General features: G+C 45.0%; 1 protein-coding gene across 1 annotated transcript in view; it reads right to left on the bottom strand.

Moving 5' to 3' along the window:
• LOC119160031 (nose resistant to fluoxetine protein 6-like) overlaps window positions 1-17869 on the bottom strand; it is a 66747-nt gene that overhangs the window by 32530 nt on the left and 16348 nt on the right. Inside the window, exons 4-8 of the mRNA XM_075889960.1 lie at window positions 14324-14411; window positions 13250-13341; window positions 8694-8873; window positions 8101-8194; window positions 4159-4245 (exon numbers count right to left, since the gene is read on the bottom strand). Of these exons, the coding sequence (XP_075746075.1) occupies window positions 4159-4245; window positions 8101-8194; window positions 8694-8873; window positions 13250-13341; window positions 14324-14411 (541 nt within the window). The remainder of the gene's footprint in view (window positions 1-4158; window positions 4246-8100; window positions 8195-8693; window positions 8874-13249; window positions 13342-14323; window positions 14412-17869) is intronic.

Genomic DNA, 17869 nt, shown 5'->3' on the forward strand with positions numbered 1-17869 from the left:
TTCAGTGTCGGCACTTTCACTGAAATGACCCAAGATTGGAGGAGTCTCAAGGCATCGTCGTAGCTCGCAAAAAGCTTCGTGTTGTTCTGGGGCCCACACAAAAGCAACGTTGTCCCTCGTGAGTTGGTGTAAGGGTTCTGCTATTTTCAAAACGTTCGGAACGAAGCGACGATAGCACGCACAAAGGCCAAGAAAAACGGCGTACATCGTGTTTCTTGACTGGAGTTCAGAAATCAGCGACAGCCAGTGTTTTCTCGGGGGCTGTGCGAATTCTGTCACTTTTGACGACATGTCCGAGAAACACGAGCTCTTCGTAGTCCAAGTGGCGTTTTTCGAACTTTAGCGAAAGGTCGGCTGTTCGGAGTGCCTTAAGTACTGCGCGAAGACGCTGAAAGTGCTGTTCGAAAGTCGCTGAAAAAACGACGACGTCATCCAAATGGACAAGACAAGATTGCCACTTCAGACCGGACAGAACTGTATAAATTATTCGTTTAAATATCGTGGGAGCAGAGCACAGTCCAAAAGGAAGCACCTTGAATTCGAAGAGCCCGTCAGGAGTAATGAGGGTGGCCTTTCCCGGTTACGCTCATCGACCTCTATTTGCCAGTAACCACTGCGTAGATCCATGGATGAAAAATATCTAGTGTTTCTGAGGTGGTCAAGTGAGTCATCGATGCGAGGAAGCGAATTAACGTCTTTCTTTGTCACGATGTTCTATTCACGATAACGAACACAGAAACGCATTGTGCTGTCCTTTTTCACCAACACAACCGGTGATGCCCATGGGCTTGTAGATGGCTGAATGATATCATCAGCAATCATTTGTTGCACTTGGTCGTGAATGGCGTCTTGTTCTCTGCGGGAAACTCAATTATAATGTTGTCGAATAGGCCTTTCGTTGAAGTCTGTAATGATTTTGTGCTTCACGATGAGTGTCTGTTTAATTTTAGACGTCGCGGCAAAGCAATCACTGAAGGAAAGCAGGAGGAAGCGAAGACTCTCTTTCTGTGAAGTCGACAAGGCGCAGTTCACATAAAGCTTAACTGGAGACCGTTTGTCGTCGTGAGGACCGGAAGAGAGTTGCGCGAGTGATAAGCTGGCTCTCGAATCTCCGATTTATTCGAAGTAAGTGATGACACACTGCTTCATGAAGGGCTGGTATTCATGACTAAAATTTGTTAGTGGAATTTCCGCAGACTCTTGTGTCATTTCTATGAGACCACGGGCGAGGCATAGTTGACGAGACAAGAGCACGGACACATTGCCTTCCACAACTCCAAGAGCCGTTCGGTTGATGTCACTCAGCACGTTAACCAGAACCCTGGAAAGGGGGGGGGGGGTTCTCTCACTGAATCGTCGGATACACGCAACGCCATCATACGCGATTCGCAATCCTGAGAATGTGCGTTACGTGAAGAAAACGTCACCAGTGATTCTCGGAGATTTAAAGTAGCCCCATATTCTCGAAGGAAGTCTGATCCCAAGATGACCTGCCTGGAGCATTCCCGCAGTACAACGAAAGTCCCGATGAAGGTCGAAGTGCCAATATGTACTCGGGCAGTGCACCTCTCAACCGGCGTCACTACATGACCACCCGTGGTACGGAGCTGCGGACTGTTCTATGGCGTCATCATTTTTCGGAGAGCAGCCACGAAGTCGCCACTCGTAATGGTGTGTTCGGCGCCAGTATCTACGAGTGCGGTGGCCGAGTGATTGTCGACAGTTACAGAAATATCGGCGGAAATTGCTGCGTCACTTTCAGAAAATTTCGTGACCTAGAAATCGGCGTCGTCAACGTGTCGCGGTGGAGGATCTTTGTCAGTTCGGTCAACAGTGGCCCCGCCGACGGAGGCCGCTGGCCTCAGTTTTCCTAGTGTGGGCCAGGACTTGGGGACCCGTTTCGTACCCCAGAAAACGTGGCGTAACGACTAGGCGAGCCGAGGCGCCGAGGAGAAGGTAAGCGTTGCCAGTGGCTTTGTGTCGGAGGGGACGGCTGCTGCGCTGCTAGGTATTGCTGAATCTCGCGAGGACGCTCCCCTTTTCTGGGTCGACGCGCGTTGGGGTGAAACCCCTGAAGGCCCACCCCTACGATGCGCACATTGCCGGTACAGATGACCCGCTTCGCCGCAGTGGTAGCAAAGGGGCCTGTCTTCAAAGGTTCGTCGTACGTAATATTTACGGGTGACTTCGCACAGAACGTCATACTGGAAAGTGCTCTCGTAGTTTTTTGCAGGTGCGAACTGACGGGGCGATGATAGAGGGTGGCCGGCATCCGGTAGGAGGCTGAGGACTCCTCAATGCTTCGGGGTAAGACTGAGCAGGAGCTTCCGCACGCATTAAGAGCTATGGTTGGGTCACATTCCTGGGTTCATCGCGAATGATGTCACCCGGAATCACCGCACTAGGGTGAGTAGAAGTGGGACAAACTTTTTCGAGCTCCTCGAGGACGACGCTCTGCACAAGCTCGCGGAGTGCTGATAAGTCCTGTCCGTAGGTGAAAGGTGATACTGCGGTGACAGAAGCTTGGCGGTTGTACTTCAGATAACGTTGCTGAAGTGCTCGTTCAATGGTAGCAGCTTCAGCGATGACCTTATCGACAGTGGTTGGGGGGCTTGGGTATGAGTCCAGCAAAAAGTTGCTCCTTGACACCCCACAGGAGAATCAAACTTTTTTGTCTCATTCATCCCTGGGTCAGCGTGCTTAAACAGGCTTGACATGTCTTCGACAAACAGAGCCACGTTTTCATTTGGCTTCTGAAGCCGGCTCTGCAGAACCTGCTCGGTTTTTTCTGTCCTTTCTGGGTTTCTGAATGCCTGGCATAGCTGTCGCTGAAATTCTTGTCAGTTGGTGATAGATGGCTCACGGTTCTCATACCAAGCGGGAGCGTAGTCTTCAAGTGCGAAATAGACGTAGTGAAGCTTCTTGGTTTCATTCAATTCGTTGGAGGCCGCGACCCGATCGAAGTGGTCTAGCCAGTCATTCACGTCCTCGAGCACATTACCATGAAATGGCTTCGGGCTGCGTGGTGTGTAGACGACGCTTGAGGCGGATGTGAGTTGGTCTACGTTGCTCTCTCGCGTTTGACTTACCTTTGTGGTGGTCATTCTTGCAAGGGACCAAATTGAGGAGGTAGTCTTAGCAAGCGGCAGCTGAGGCGAAGTGCCAGATTTTCCTCCGGAATAGTTGAAATAGTGGTGAAAGCTTGAATCAGCTTGAGTTCAAACTAGCGAAATGGGATCGTAACCAGCTCCTCCACCAGTTTGTCAAGGTAATAAAATCAGTGCAAGTAACAGTGTAGCAAACAGCGGAACAGCATCGAGCGAGAAGCGCGAGTTCGTTGTCGTCTTTCTTCAGCCCGAATCGTTCGGTACGCACAAGTAATCATGAAACTAGCCACGCAACAGCCAGAGACCCAGTACATGTTCCTGTCAATATGAACTCTCCACGAGCCAAACTGTGTCGCTGAACAATCATTTCACCGCAACAGTTGCAATGAATTAGTAAAAAATAAGCATCACGTTTTCAGAACTTTTAATCCGGATTCCAAATCACTGACATATCACAAAAACCGAGGCTATGTACCCTACCTGAAAGGCTAAAATGTCCGGGACAGCGTGATAGATAAAGAACAGTCAGTTAAAAGGTGTGACATTGTTTTTTTCGACGGAAACGTAAATAACCGCACATGCCATATAACAATGCTTGTGAAAGCTCATTTGTACAGTGATTGAGTGCTACGAGTACACACATTATGTTTTAATTTCTCGCACATGATTGTGTAGTGCAAATCATCGCATACAAACCACGTGGTAATGGTTACATCAAAGACAAGTTAACTGACTGCATTTTTGTTCGTCGGACTCATGACGGAAGCATGGAGGTGTAGACACTACGTTAAGACATGTGCCCATTTCGCACTTCCAATTTTGAATTATGCATTCACACCTCCTAATCGGACAGTTGGAGGTGGTAAGCTCTCGCCGTAAATTGGAGGCAGTCAGTGCTGTTCACCGTCACATCATGGAAATATTCAAGCCACTGAAGCTGAAGAAAGTAAATTGTGCTTACGTATGTTAATGTGTTGCATCCATGGCAAATATTACCTCTAGCTGTTTGAGACGCTGGAAATGGGGAATCACAATTGGGAAACACGCTTACCTTATCCACCTTTTCGCCACATAGGTAAGGAAATATACGGGCCCGTTGCTCCTTACTCGGCTGGTACTAAAGCACAGAAGAAATCCACTGAAAGAAAGTTACGACCTGGCGTCAGAACAGTAGGTGATGTTCTAATGTGTGTACAAGATATGCTAACTCCTCTCGTTGGTTCTTCGCTTTTTTGTGAATCTGTCAATGTTTTATTACAACTTCTTGTTATTTTTTAGAAAGAGAAGAAGCTTTTCTCGTATAAATTAACAATTGCTGAGCTGGTAGGTGAAACAACAAGAATACTGAAAACTTAATAAGGTGCAAAGCCCGATGGTGCATCGCGATTTATTTGGCCCCAAAGAAGAAAAAAAAACTTCTTGACTCTCCTATGCATTCCCACAACATGAATCGAAGTCAAAAGTCATCTGTTGGGGACGTTTTGTCGCACACTCCTAATCAACTTTCACCATTAGCCAAGTACCACTAGTATAACCCTAATTAGGAAAGCATTACATCAATCTTCATAGTACAATAAAAAGTAATGGGTAGAACTCTTTTTTATAAACGTGGTGAGTTCATGTCGCATTTGCAAGGACACTCAGTTGACGTTCAATGGAATAGTCGCTTTTTTTAACTAATATTAGCATCAGGGTTGCTCTAGGACTGGGCCGGACGACAGATATGTGTACAAGGTAGGTGTTTTTCTTGCGTACACCAAAAAAAGAGAGAAGATGAATTGAATAGGGGGCGCCAATTATACTCCAAGTCTCGAGTACAACAGACAAAATAGAACTGGCACAGCTTTCGAAGTTGAATAATAAACGTAAGGCATGCGATGTAAGAAGGCATAACATAGAGAGAATTGAACATGCTCTGATAAACAGACGAAGCGTCAAAGCAGTGAAGAGAAAACCTGGGATAGGCGAAAATTGGATGTATGTACTAAGGAACAAAGAAGGCAAAATAACTACCAATACGGATAGGATTGTTAAAATAGCGGAGGAGTTTTACAGAGATCGGGACAATCACGACCTTAATATTATAAGAACTAGCAATAACCCAGATGACACCCCACCAGTAATGATAGAAGAAGTCAGAAAAGCTTTGGAGAGCATGCAAAGAGGCAAAGCTGCTGGTGACGATCAGGTAACATCAGATCTGCTGAAAGATGGAGGACAGATTGTGTTTGAAAAACTAGCCACTCTGTTTATGAGTTGTCTCCTGACGGGAAGAGTACCAGAGTCTTGGAAGAATGCTAACATCATCTTAATACATAAGAAAGGAGGTGACAAGGACTTGAAAAATTACAGGCCGATCAGCTTGCTCTTTGTAGTAAACAAGCTATTTACAAATGTAATTGCTAACAGACTAAAGAAAACATTAGAATTCAATAACCAAAGGAACAAGCAGGAATTCGAACAGGCTACTCAGCAATCGACCACATTCATACTATCAATCAGGTAATGGAAAAATGCTAAGAATATAACCAACCACTATACATAGCCTTCATAGATTTCGAGAAGGCGTTTGATTCGGAAGAAATATCAGCCGTCATGCAGACACTGCGGAATCAGGGCGTCGATGAAGTATATATAAACATCCTGGAAGAAATCTACAGGGGATCAACTGCTGCCATAGTGCTTAATAAAGAAAGCAATAGAATACGAATCAAGAAGGCTGTAAGACAGGGGGACACAATCTCCCTAACAGGAGGTTTTCAGAGGCCTAGAATGGGAACAGTTAGGAATAAGAGTTAATGGAGAGTACCTTAGTACCATGCGCTTCGCCGATGACATTGAATTACTGAGTAACTCATGGGACGAATTGCAACTCATGATTACGGAGTTAGACAAGGAGAGCAGAATGGTGGGTTTTGAAATTAATCTGCAGAAAACGAAAGTAATGTACAACAACCTCAGAAGAGAGCAGCGCTTTGAGGTAGGTAATAGTGCAGTTAGAGTTGTAAAAGGCTATGTCTACTTAGGACAGGTAATAAACGCGGAGCCGAACCACGAGATTGAAGTAACTACAAGAAAAAGATTGGGGTGGAGCACATTTGGCAAGCACTCTAAAATTATGAGAGGTAGATTGCCCCTATCCCTCAAGAGGAAGGTATATAACAGCTTCATATTGTCGGTACTTAGCCGCGGAGCAGAAACCCGGAGACTTACAAAGAGGGTTCAGCTTAAATAGAGGACGACCCAGCGAGCAATGGAAAGAAAAATGGTAGGTGTAACCTTAAGAGACAAGAGGAGAGCAGAGTGGATTAGGGAACAAACGGGGGTTAAGAATATCATAGTTGAAATCAAGAAGAGGAAATGGACATGGGCCGGGCATGTAGCGCGTAGACAGGATAACCGCTGGTCAATAAGGGTAACTAACTGGATTCCCAAAGAAGGCAAGCGGGTTAGTGGGAGACAGAAGGTTAGGGGGGCAGATGAGATTAAGAAGTTTGCGGGTATAAATTGGCAGCAGCAAGCACAGGACCGGGTTAACTGGCGGAACATGGGAGAGGCCTTTGTCCTGCAGTGGACGTAAACACGCTGATGATGATGATGATGGTGGTGGTGATGAATTATACTCCATACCTTCTCTCAGTGGCACGAGACAAGCCACTTTAATGCGCTTGTTTACGCAGAGTTATAGCTTCACATGTTTTTTACGATAACGGTGACGAGACAACCATCACGTTTCATTGAAAAAATACTTCACTTGCCACCTTTACATCCGGAAAGCCGCGGGGACTAACGTGGCCCATGTAAGAAGCCCGCAATTACTCCACTTTTTTCCTTGCATTCATTGCGGACATTGTTCTTATTACGATAGCAATTATGTGGAAAGTCTCGGCTGGTTTTCGCCACCGCCGCTTGTGTTTACACACACACACACACACACACACACACACACACACACACACACACACACACACACACACACACACACACACACACACACACATATATATATATATATATATATATATATATATATATGTGTGTGTGTGTGTGTGTGTGTGTTTGTGTGTGTGTGTGTGTGTGTGAAATTATTTCAGGAAATATTTTCTGATGAGCGGAATGAAACGGGCGACCTCTCGCTCCACAGCACGCATGGCTAACTACAAGGACACAGAACCCCACCTCTTTGAACCCACTATTGTGCAAACGGCCATCTATTTATGTACACCATTTACCACTGGCGCTCACATCGGGAAGTGTCAACTTGTTTTCTGTATTACCATTGAGATGTTTCGAAGGTCGCACTTGGCGCCGCACCCATTGCGATACATTAGCTCATCAACGTTGACTTTCCCTTACTCGGCGTATTCGCCATTGCGCGCGCGCTTTTATCTTGCGATGGGGTCAGTTTGTGTTTAGGTTGCAGAGCGCACAAAGCTCACTTCGCTCGCAATAAAGACCTCGGTTTGTGAAAAGAACGTGCTTTTCCAACACAGTAAACTGACACCTGTGACATAGTTTCAACTTGTCCTGTGTACGTTTCGAGCTCCCTTTGTGTTTGACCAGCGCTTTAAGTGTCGAGTCCTGGACGTTGTAACTTCGCACTCGTCTTGTGTGTGTTCTTTTTGTGTGTCATTTGTGCTTGAGCAGCGCGCTGCACGTTTTGAACTGCTGGGAGTTCTTTGCGTGGCATTACAACTCGTTAGTATGGCATTAATTGCACCGCTCTTGGGGCAAAACTGACACTTTTTTTGCAGGCTTGACTACCGAAGGAAGAGTGAGGGCTGCCTTAAAATTGTCCTCCTGCCCCCTCCCCTTTCATATAGAAAATCCTGCGCTCGTAGTTCGTTCACTTTCCGATCACTTATCTCCGATGTCATCAATGACAAGAAATCGCAATCTATGGCCTACCACGTGGAGTGCGTTACAGTGAAGACCCCCACGTGATAGCATACCCTTTTTAGTCAAGTCTTTGTGCTCCGTGAGAACAACTTACCTGAGAAAAAAGAACGTTCCGACGAAGTTTGACCCGGCTGCTACTAACATGTGGCTCCATTCGTCGGAATCAGCGAAGGGTGTCTGCAAACTTGCTAATATAGAAATAAAAATTAATATTCCTCATGTAGTAGTGCACAGTAATATATGCATATGTAACATGATATCAGTGCACAGTAACTGATGCACATGTAACATGATATTTTTATCAAAACGTGGTATTTAGGTCTGCAGTTTATGCACTGGATGTGGCACGTGATTCAGAATCAGATGGCAGCATAAGCGTGTCGGGTATTAAACGAATGACAAACTTACCTAAGAAACGTGAATATTTTCCAATGAGGTTCACTAGTAATTCTTTCCTATGTTAACAAATCAGGCGTGTGGAAGCCCTATTCTTCGTTCTCTTTCTTCCTCCGTGTTTTCGCATGTTATTCGCCGAGTGACATGCAGCGGCTAGACTCGCTACCAAGTAGCGAATTAAAGCCTTCCCGCAAAGACATCGCATCAGATCTGAACAGAATGATTTTCACTGCTCCTGGGGTTTAGCTCAAGTTATGCGAAATAGAAAGCAAAAGCCCGAAGAATACTTACACCAAGAGTCTGACAGACAGGTGTAGAAGTGACACATCACAATGTGCACGACGCACCCGAAACGCAAGCCATGCAGGAACTGCATGGCGTACTGGTCGGCGTTCGCCTTGTCAGCCACTCTGAGAAGATCACGAGTGTTCGACGTAGCTGAGAAAGCCAGGATGGTTTGTATAAGTGAACCTGCAAGAAGTAAGACGCATGGGTGGTGCCACGCTGTACATTTGTGACAGTTGCTTGTAGCAAGCACCCGCTTACCGTGACAGTTATAACATAGAAGCTGTTTGCAGAGAATTGTCTTCCGGTGAACGCATTGACTCCTACCTCATTTAAAACGAAAAAATGATCAATAAAGAGGGTATTGACACTCATTTTCGAAGCTCAGTTCATTCTGCCATACGAAAATTATAACATGTCCACGGAGTGAATGATGATGAGTGGGCGAAGCCCCAGTGGTACATAGGTAAGTCGTGAATCTCACTCGCAGTCGTTCAAGAGTTTCAAGGAGTCTGTTTCAGCTCAGCGTACATCCGCGGCAGAAAGCGTGAGGAACACGTGTGGTTGCTCAGCTGGCGAATCATGGCAAAGAGTTCTTTGCGGCATTCTTGTCAGTATTGCACGGTGTTCGGTACTTCCCGAATGAAGGCCATGTCTCGATTGAGCCCCTAGTTCATAAACTCGCGCCCACCGCTCTCAAGTTGCAGCCGCTTGAACGAGTTGGTTATAGGATGGATGGATAGATGGATGGATATGGCTGTACTCTTTAGATCGGGCGGTGGCTACAGCCACGAAGCCGTTATACTTAATGAACCAAAAACTAGATTTATTTTTTTTTTAATATTGAGGTTGAGGATTCGTACTTTGCAGAGAAGGGTTCAATTTTCACTCGTGCCTTGACTTTAGCCACCAATCAGATAACCTCCTTCTAGGTAAGTCTACCCGCTTAAAGTCTATTTTGCCCTCCCTGTCTCTAAACCCCAGTGCTTTGAAAAACTCTGTGCCATCATCCTGAACTATAGGGTGAAGCCCTTTACAGAACATTATCAAGTGTTCGGCAGTTTCTTCTTCCTCTCCACACGCACTGCATACCGTGTCTACCCCTTCGTACTTGGCCCGATATGTCTTTGTTCGCAATACTCCCGTCCTGGCCTCAAACAGTAGAGAACTAACCCGAGTATTATCATAGATCCTTTCCTTGGCTACTTCCTGCTTAAAAGTTCGATAGATCTCTAGTGCGGACTTCTTGATCATGCCAATTCTCCACATATTGGTTTCAGCTTCCTTCACCTTCTTCTTAACCGATAATTCTTTTTGGTTTGGCCCCCTGACGTTTTCCAAGTATTTGCCAGTCAATTTTCTGGTTCGCTTCCGCCATTTTGTATCGACATTCTTCATGTACAAGTAGCTGAATACTTTCCTAGCCCAACGCTCCTCCCCCATTTCTCTCCATCGCTTGTCAAATTTTATCTTGCTGCTAGCTTCCCTGCCCTCAAATGATGTCCATCCCATATCACCTTGTACTTCCGGATTTGGTGTGTTCCCGTGAGCTCCTAAGGCAAGCCTACCTATTCCACGTTGCTTAATTTCTAATCCTGCTTGAACTTCTGATCTCATGCACAAGACGGCATTTCCGAACGTCAGACCAGGAACCATGACCCCTTTCCATATTCCTCTCACAACGTCATACCTACTGTAATTCCACAGTGCCCTGTTTTTCATTACTGCTGCATTCCTGTTACCTTTAGTCGACACGTATATTTCGTGTTCCCTTAGGTACTCGGCCCCATTGCTTATCCATATGCCCAGATATTTGTATTTATCTGTTATCTCTAGCGTGACCTCGTGCATTCTAAGCTCACTACCTTCATTATCATTAAAAATCATGACTGCTGATTTTTCTTTACTGAATCTGAAATGTAATGTATCTCCCTGAGTACCGATGATGTCCAACAATCTCTGCAAATCTTCCTTGTTGTCGGCCATTAGCACTATATCATCTGTGTACATCAATGCTGGTAGTGCCTGTTCAATGAGTTTTCCTTGTTTGTCGAAAGAGAGGTTGAAACCCAGTCCACTTCCCTCTAATTTGGCCTCTAATCCTTGTAGGTACATCATGAATAACAAGGTTGACAGAGGACACCCCTTCCTAAGCCCCCGTTTCACCTCTGTGGGCTTAGATACCTGTTTTTCCCACTTTATAACTACCTTGTTACTTTTACAGATCTCCTTTAAAAAATTAGTGACTACGTCTTCCACGCCTAGTGTGTCCAGTATTCCCCACAGTTCCTCTTGAACCACGCTATCGTACGCTCCCTTGATATCCAAAAATGCTAGCCACAGTGGCCTGTGTTCCTGTTCTGCTATTTCGATGCACTGCGTCAGTGAGAACAGATTGTCTTTCAACCTCCTGTGTTTCCGAAACCCATTCTGGAGTTCCCCCAGCACCCCCTCGTCCTCTATCCATGCCTGCATTCTTTCCTTTATAATCTGCATCGCCAGCCTGTGGACCACTGATGTCATTGTTATAGGACGGTAGTTGTTTCCCGGATTGCTCACTAGATGGCACTGTGACGAGCGTCACAGTGTCATCTATTGAGCAATCCGGGAACTAGGGGTGGCTACGACAGACATCGGTGGACAAGCCCACACAATAAGAAGCTTCGCCCCTAAAGATCTTCTCAATAAAGAGACGTTTCTGTGCTTGTTTGAATCTAAAATAAACTGCTGATAGGATACTTGATCATGCCATTACAGCCAATCTTTGCATGTTACACCTACTGACATCGGCATTAGCCTGACGTGAGGCTACCGCACCAACTTGGTCGTATTCCCGTCTGTGTCATAAGCTTGCATAGGAATGTTTATTGCTTTGTTATAAAATTAAATTGTCATCACTACAACGAACACTGAAGTTCCACCTGCATAATGTGTTCTTCCGAAACAGTGTCAAGACTTGGCACGACGCTGCGGTAGAATGACTGACTGCCACGCAGAACACTTAGGTTCGACTCTTGCTGAGATCGTTATTTTTATTTAATTTGCCCTTGTTGGGTCTAGGCAGCCGATGTCAGTTTCTCTCAGGGCTCTCCCATTAAGGCTAATAATGCATGTCTTGTCCATTTCGGGAAACTTGTGAAGCCTCAATCACCCATGGCGCATACCCACGCACCACGATGTTTCGCATACGGGTACGCGACACACGTGTGTGGTGGAATGGGTTAGACGACGTGTATGACAGGATTTTCACGTTATCTATGTCGAGAGCAGACAGTCATACTCCGCAATCTTTCTTATTCTCTTATACCAATTTAGGTCTATGCCAAGAAGAAGTGATCACTAGATCGCCCAGACGCATGAAGGAAGAAAAAAAAGAGGGAGCATTACGTCACACGAGCGAAGTCAACCTTGTCGGCCCAACAGGTGATCAAAACGTCAGAGCCTGTGGTATGATTTAGCACTATCGGTGCGGTTCCGTCTTTGAACCACCTGCGAGAGCCGATTGGTCAACGCCGAACCAACGCGTTTCGATTGAAAGCTACGGAGCGCCGTACTCCGAAGCTTGACCCACTGTACTCGCTACCTGCCCAGATAGCAGGGTTCTTATAGGAACATGTGTCTCCGCTCCCGTTCAACCGCTCATCGTTGCTGGTGCTACCTATAACCTGTTCGTCAGCTACGTTACGGTTACATCAAAGGCGCAGGAGTAAGAATGCCTGAATTCTGTAGTGAACTGCCGGCATATATGTCCCTATTTCTTAACTTAGATGGCTGGTCAAGTAAGCTGCTCAGTGAGTATTCATTGCGCACTGGTTGACAAACGTGCGAGCCCCTAGACTTAATGATGAAGGACAGCCTATGTAATGTCGCATCCAATTATTTGCAAAAAAAATCTGAATGACTTCCATTATATTTACTTCTGAATTATTTTTTTTATTTTTGGATAATAATCACGCACTATGAGTGCTCTCTTGGCCAAAATATGACCAAAAACGTTGAAAGTGACGTCAGTGATCAGGTGCTGAATAGCGTCTTGCCGCTCGTAGGTTACCACCCTAGCGGCAGAAGGTATCACCTAGAACGTGGGCGCTGGAGAGGAGATCTCTGGACAGGTCAGGAGTAGAGTAGGTCGTGCTCGGAAGTACCACAAAGTCTAGTAGCTGGTGTTATTTTGTTCTAAAGGTCGCGTGTTGGGCCGGTAAGGCTGGCTTGAACACAGTATGCCTTGCCAAGGCTGCCTGGGTGATGTCACGCTCCCCTCTTTGTTCTTTTTTTCCTCCGTGCCCAGACGTATGCAGCTAGATAGATAGATAGATAGATAGATAGATAGATAGATAGATAGATAGATAGATAGATAGATAGATAGATAGATAGATAGATAGATAGATAGATAGATAGATAGATAGATAGATAGATAGATAGATAGATAGATAGATCCAAAGCGCCTGCGCTTGGCTAAGAAATTCTTCGCATTCAAAAGAGACACCTTTGACAAAACCTCCTGTAAGTAAGAAGAAAATAATACAATTATAAAATTGATAATGATAAGATAATCAACGTACTCCTTTGTCCATTTTCTGGCGACCTGGTTCGTATGATGTAATCTGTTGCTGTGGCGGATAATATGAGGACCACAAGAACGCCAAGAAAAGACCTGCATTTTAAAAGAACGTTTATGCTATTACAGTTGTGCACACACGATGCGTTATTTGCTCACTTCTATATGCCACTCTTGACTAGTGCCTGGGAGGTAGCGGGAAAAAATGCCGGCCGACGCGGACGTATTTCTACGAATGCACAATGCTGTATACCCGTGTGGTTTGATTTGCCTACTTTTTGAAGAACCCTAAGTCAGTGAAATATGCTGAGCCCTCCCCTACTGCATCTTTCACAATCATGTGACGTAAAAGCCCGAACTTTCTATGGTGCACCCCTATCATCATCATCATCGTCATTATTATTATTATTATTATTATTATTATTATTATTATTATTATTATTATTATTATTATTATTATTATTATTATTATTATTATTATTCATTGTTTCATATTGTTGCGACTGCCTTCAAATATAATTATCTTCCACTGTCGTTGGTACAGGGAAAAAAATCCTTTACAGTAGGCAGCGATCGATATTGGACACATGATATGCTCAAGTTTGCTTGAGTCTGCTATGCTTACTAAAGTTTCGATATACACATGACCTGCTTGTGGATAACTAGCATGGCGGTCAACCCTTTCTTTTCAATTATCGTGAGGAAACCAAGGTAACTAATACAATATGGAAGACAAAAGGTTAAATATGTAGTAACTCAGCTCCAGATGGAATGACAATCAGGAAAGCCCGCACGTAACAAGTATAATTGGTAAAGCTGCAATACATGTATTACTCTTAGGCGGTAGTATATATACCGACGTATCGTATTCTAAACGAACGACATTTTTCTTAGTTCCTTCAGAACACCGGATGTAAATTATTCCCTATTTCTGTGAAATGTCCCCGCTGTCAGTCACCATAAAGTCACAAAACATTGAGACTCCAAGTGCAGCGGCCTCTTGCGGGAATCTTACACTTCTAATTTGTTTCGGGATACCCTCCAAGCTCCACTGTGAAAGCACAAGGAGACTACTTACGTGATTGCAATTTGCGTTTCAGTCCAAGGTTCCGGTTCAGCCGTGGCACAATTGGACACTTGGACACTAATCATCGAAGGTGGATTCACTGGAGGTATCAAGTGGTTTACACGCATCAATGAAAAAAGATTTACATACACGTGTTTTGCATTTGTTAGCGTGAAATAGAACAATTTATAGTGGCTTCCATGCTGCTAAAAGGAAACATTTATCATTTTGATTTTTACATGCGTATCCCCTCTTTGAAAAAAGAAACATGCATAAATGTGGCGTTTCAATTATTCTGCTCTGCCATACATATTGATATTCGTTAAGCACGTGTTTCAGTATATAGTTCAAGTTCTGACTTTCCGACATTTTGAGCAACCTTCACGTATGCTACCTGCTGGCATCAAGTCATCTATTCGTCCGCTATTCTTTACGTAAACGTGACAATTACTTTTAATAACATCTCCTATACTTTTTGGCATCATTGTTTATTTGTTATCATGAACACTGTGTCTAATAAAGAAAATGAGCGCTTGAATTTACGCTTATTTCCTTCGTTCATAGCAAGGTTCCTGTTTTGGCAGACACGATGCCTCCAGGTAGAATGCTAGGAATTTTCGGCCTGCTGCAAAGTGATTATAAGATCACGTGCTACATAACACCAACTGGCCAAAGAAGGTGTTCCACACTCACTCTATTGATTATCAGTGGCACTGACTGACACCCCCACGTTTAGTGGTAAAGCATCGGACGCGTTATTAAAGGGTCGCAGGTTCAGATCCTGCCGGTTCAAGTTATATTTTCGTTCACTTTTCTTCCTTCACACTTACATTACGATTATTTCTAATAAAATCTCCAATAATTTATATCGTATTGTAGTTGTCTCAACCTTACTTTGGTGTCACATTCGGTCGCCAGAAGAAGGGAGGGCAATGGTTTGGAAACAAAGGGTAGTGATACTTCAAGATTGACAGTTTTTCAAGTCTCAGGATTTTCAGAGCCGTTCAGTGCACCTATTGGCCAAAATACAAATTAATCTTAGAATACTGCGTTCGCGGCTCACCCTTCAACCTAGACGACGTAATAAATAGTGTCCTGCAGTCCACCACGCTTTTGCTTTCGGTGAGCTCATCACGCACCGATATGGACATTGAACTTAAGATATTCGAGCGATTCGTCGTCGTACAGAATGACGACGTTATAGACGCACTAAGTCCATTGATGATTGATATTGGCCAGACGCACACACAAAAAAATACAGCGTCACATGGACAAGCTGGATAAGCGACAATAGATATCTTTTTGCAAGTCCTTTGAGTCAAGAAAGTCTCGATCACTAATCTCGAAAACCGTTCATGCTCTTCGTACAACAGTTGGTCAGCGCTACCCATTTAAATATCTGGCACTTCACTTACGCCGCTAAGAGATTGATGACGCAGAATCTTTCTGCCAAAGGATTGCCTATGGGGCAAATTCAACTGAGATGGGGACGCCCCCAGATGGATGGATGGATGGATGGATGGATGGATGGATGGATGGATGGATGGATGGATGGATGGATGGATGGATGGATGGACGGACGAATGGATGGATGGATGAATGGATGGATGGATGGATGGATGGATGGATGGATGGATGGATGGATGGATGGATGGATGGATGGATGGATGGATGGATGGATGGATGGATGGATGGATGGATGGATGGATGGATGGACGGACGGACGGACTCAATGTCGCGGAAATTCACAAAGAAATGCTTTGCATTTAAAACTTGAGAGGTGTCCGTCGAGTCTATGTTACAGCTGTACAAGGTATTATTTATTGAACTCTTACGGTGCATCTGTAATATCTAACACGTGCAAAACTTACCTGCACACACTTCAAAACATTCAAGCCCAAGGGCTCTTAGGTTATGCCTTGGTTTACTCCGCTGCGCATCAACGACTGAAACAATTGCCATGGCACAGGACTACCCGATCATGACACACATCACCATTGAAACGATGGCTACTTACCTCAGGCAACATGCTAGAAATCCTTCCCGCCACTTGGCGACTCTCGCTACTGAGAGGCCCCACACGAATTTTAGTGCAATTATCTGTGCGCATCGTGCCTCGTTTCCTTCAGGTTATACGCCTGCAGAGAAATTGGTGTATCCTCCGTGGTGCCTGATCCTTCCACAAGTGCGTCTTACAATTCCAAGAATCCAAAAGAAACCAAATTTGCCTTCGCCAGCCCTAAAACAATTTAGGCTTCACCGCTTGCACGAAATGTACAATAACCACGTGCACATATACACCAGTCGTTCGGCCACAGCGTCTAGTTCTGACGGTGCGGTAGGCATACCAGCTAGAGGAATCACCCTGTGAATCTACCTGGGAATCGTCACTACGTCTATGGTGACAGAACGTGCGGCTCTGCGTGGTGCACTAGAGTACACCAGATCCCACAGACTGAATAAATGGGCTGTGTTTTCCGACTCGAAACCAGCCTTACAGAGCATGCAGTCGGCCCTTCGGCGAGATTGCCACGAACGCTGAACGCACGAAGTTGTCAATCTTCTTCACCACGTCACAGAAAGAGGCCACGACGTCAATTTTCAGTGGCTATCTGGTCATTGTGGAATTTGTGGCAATGATTCTGCAGCGTTAAACACTACATATCAATCAGTCAATGATTCTGCAGACAATGCGGCTTGTACATTCCACAATAATAGCATTCCTTCCGATTCCTTTGTCTAGGACAGACGCTGCAAGGCAACTTCGTCACCTGGCACGTAGTCTGTGTCTGCTGGAGTGGAACACCACAAGCGTAAGACATACGAGAGTTCACCAAATAAACCCTTGACTGGAACTTTGACCTCCATCTGGACTTATTCGACGTGAAGTTTCGCGTCTTTGTCGGCTTTGGTTGGGGGTTGCCTTCACAAAAGCCTATACAATCCTCATTAAAGTGACTGGCAGCGCTGAATGCGAGGTCTGCGGCACGAAAAAAAAAGTATCTACTATCTGCTATGCTGTTTCTCTCGACTTGGCGCTGAAAGACAAAAAGTTTCTGACGTGTTGCAACAATGAACCCTTTTCATAATTCGCTAGTGTGCTTCTCGGCCCTGCACCTTCGCCCTACTAATGACGGCACCTGTCCTACTTCAAATATAGACCAGGCCCTAGTTAAACACGCTGGGACTTCTCTATTACACGCATTATTGTCGAGATAGCTAAGCCTAAATTTTCCATGTTTTAGTGCAAGTAAGCTACGCTTGAACACTCTGTTTGCAGAAAGTGACTAGGTGCCATTAGTAGGGCAAACTGCATAGCAGAAAAGCTAGCTTTACAATTATAAAAAGGGTCTATTGTATGATCGTCGATTCTGTGTGCAGATGCTGCTGCCGCACCACTCTCGTATTTCGTCGGGTCACAAGGAGGTCAAAGCCCTTTTGCGCTTTCTTAGTACTATGAACCTATGAGAATGCCTTTAACTTTTGCAGAGTACCACCGCTGCATACGTATCAGCCTATGTACTAGCGCTTTTCTCCTCCCTTCCTCTAGTCTTTCCT

Source organism: Rhipicephalus microplus, chromosome 3 (assembly GCF_043290135.1).
Source record: "Rhipicephalus microplus isolate Deutch F79 chromosome 3, USDA_Rmic, whole genome shotgun sequence".
NCBI classification, from domain to species: domain Eukaryota; kingdom Metazoa; phylum Arthropoda; class Arachnida; order Ixodida; family Ixodidae; genus Rhipicephalus; species Rhipicephalus microplus.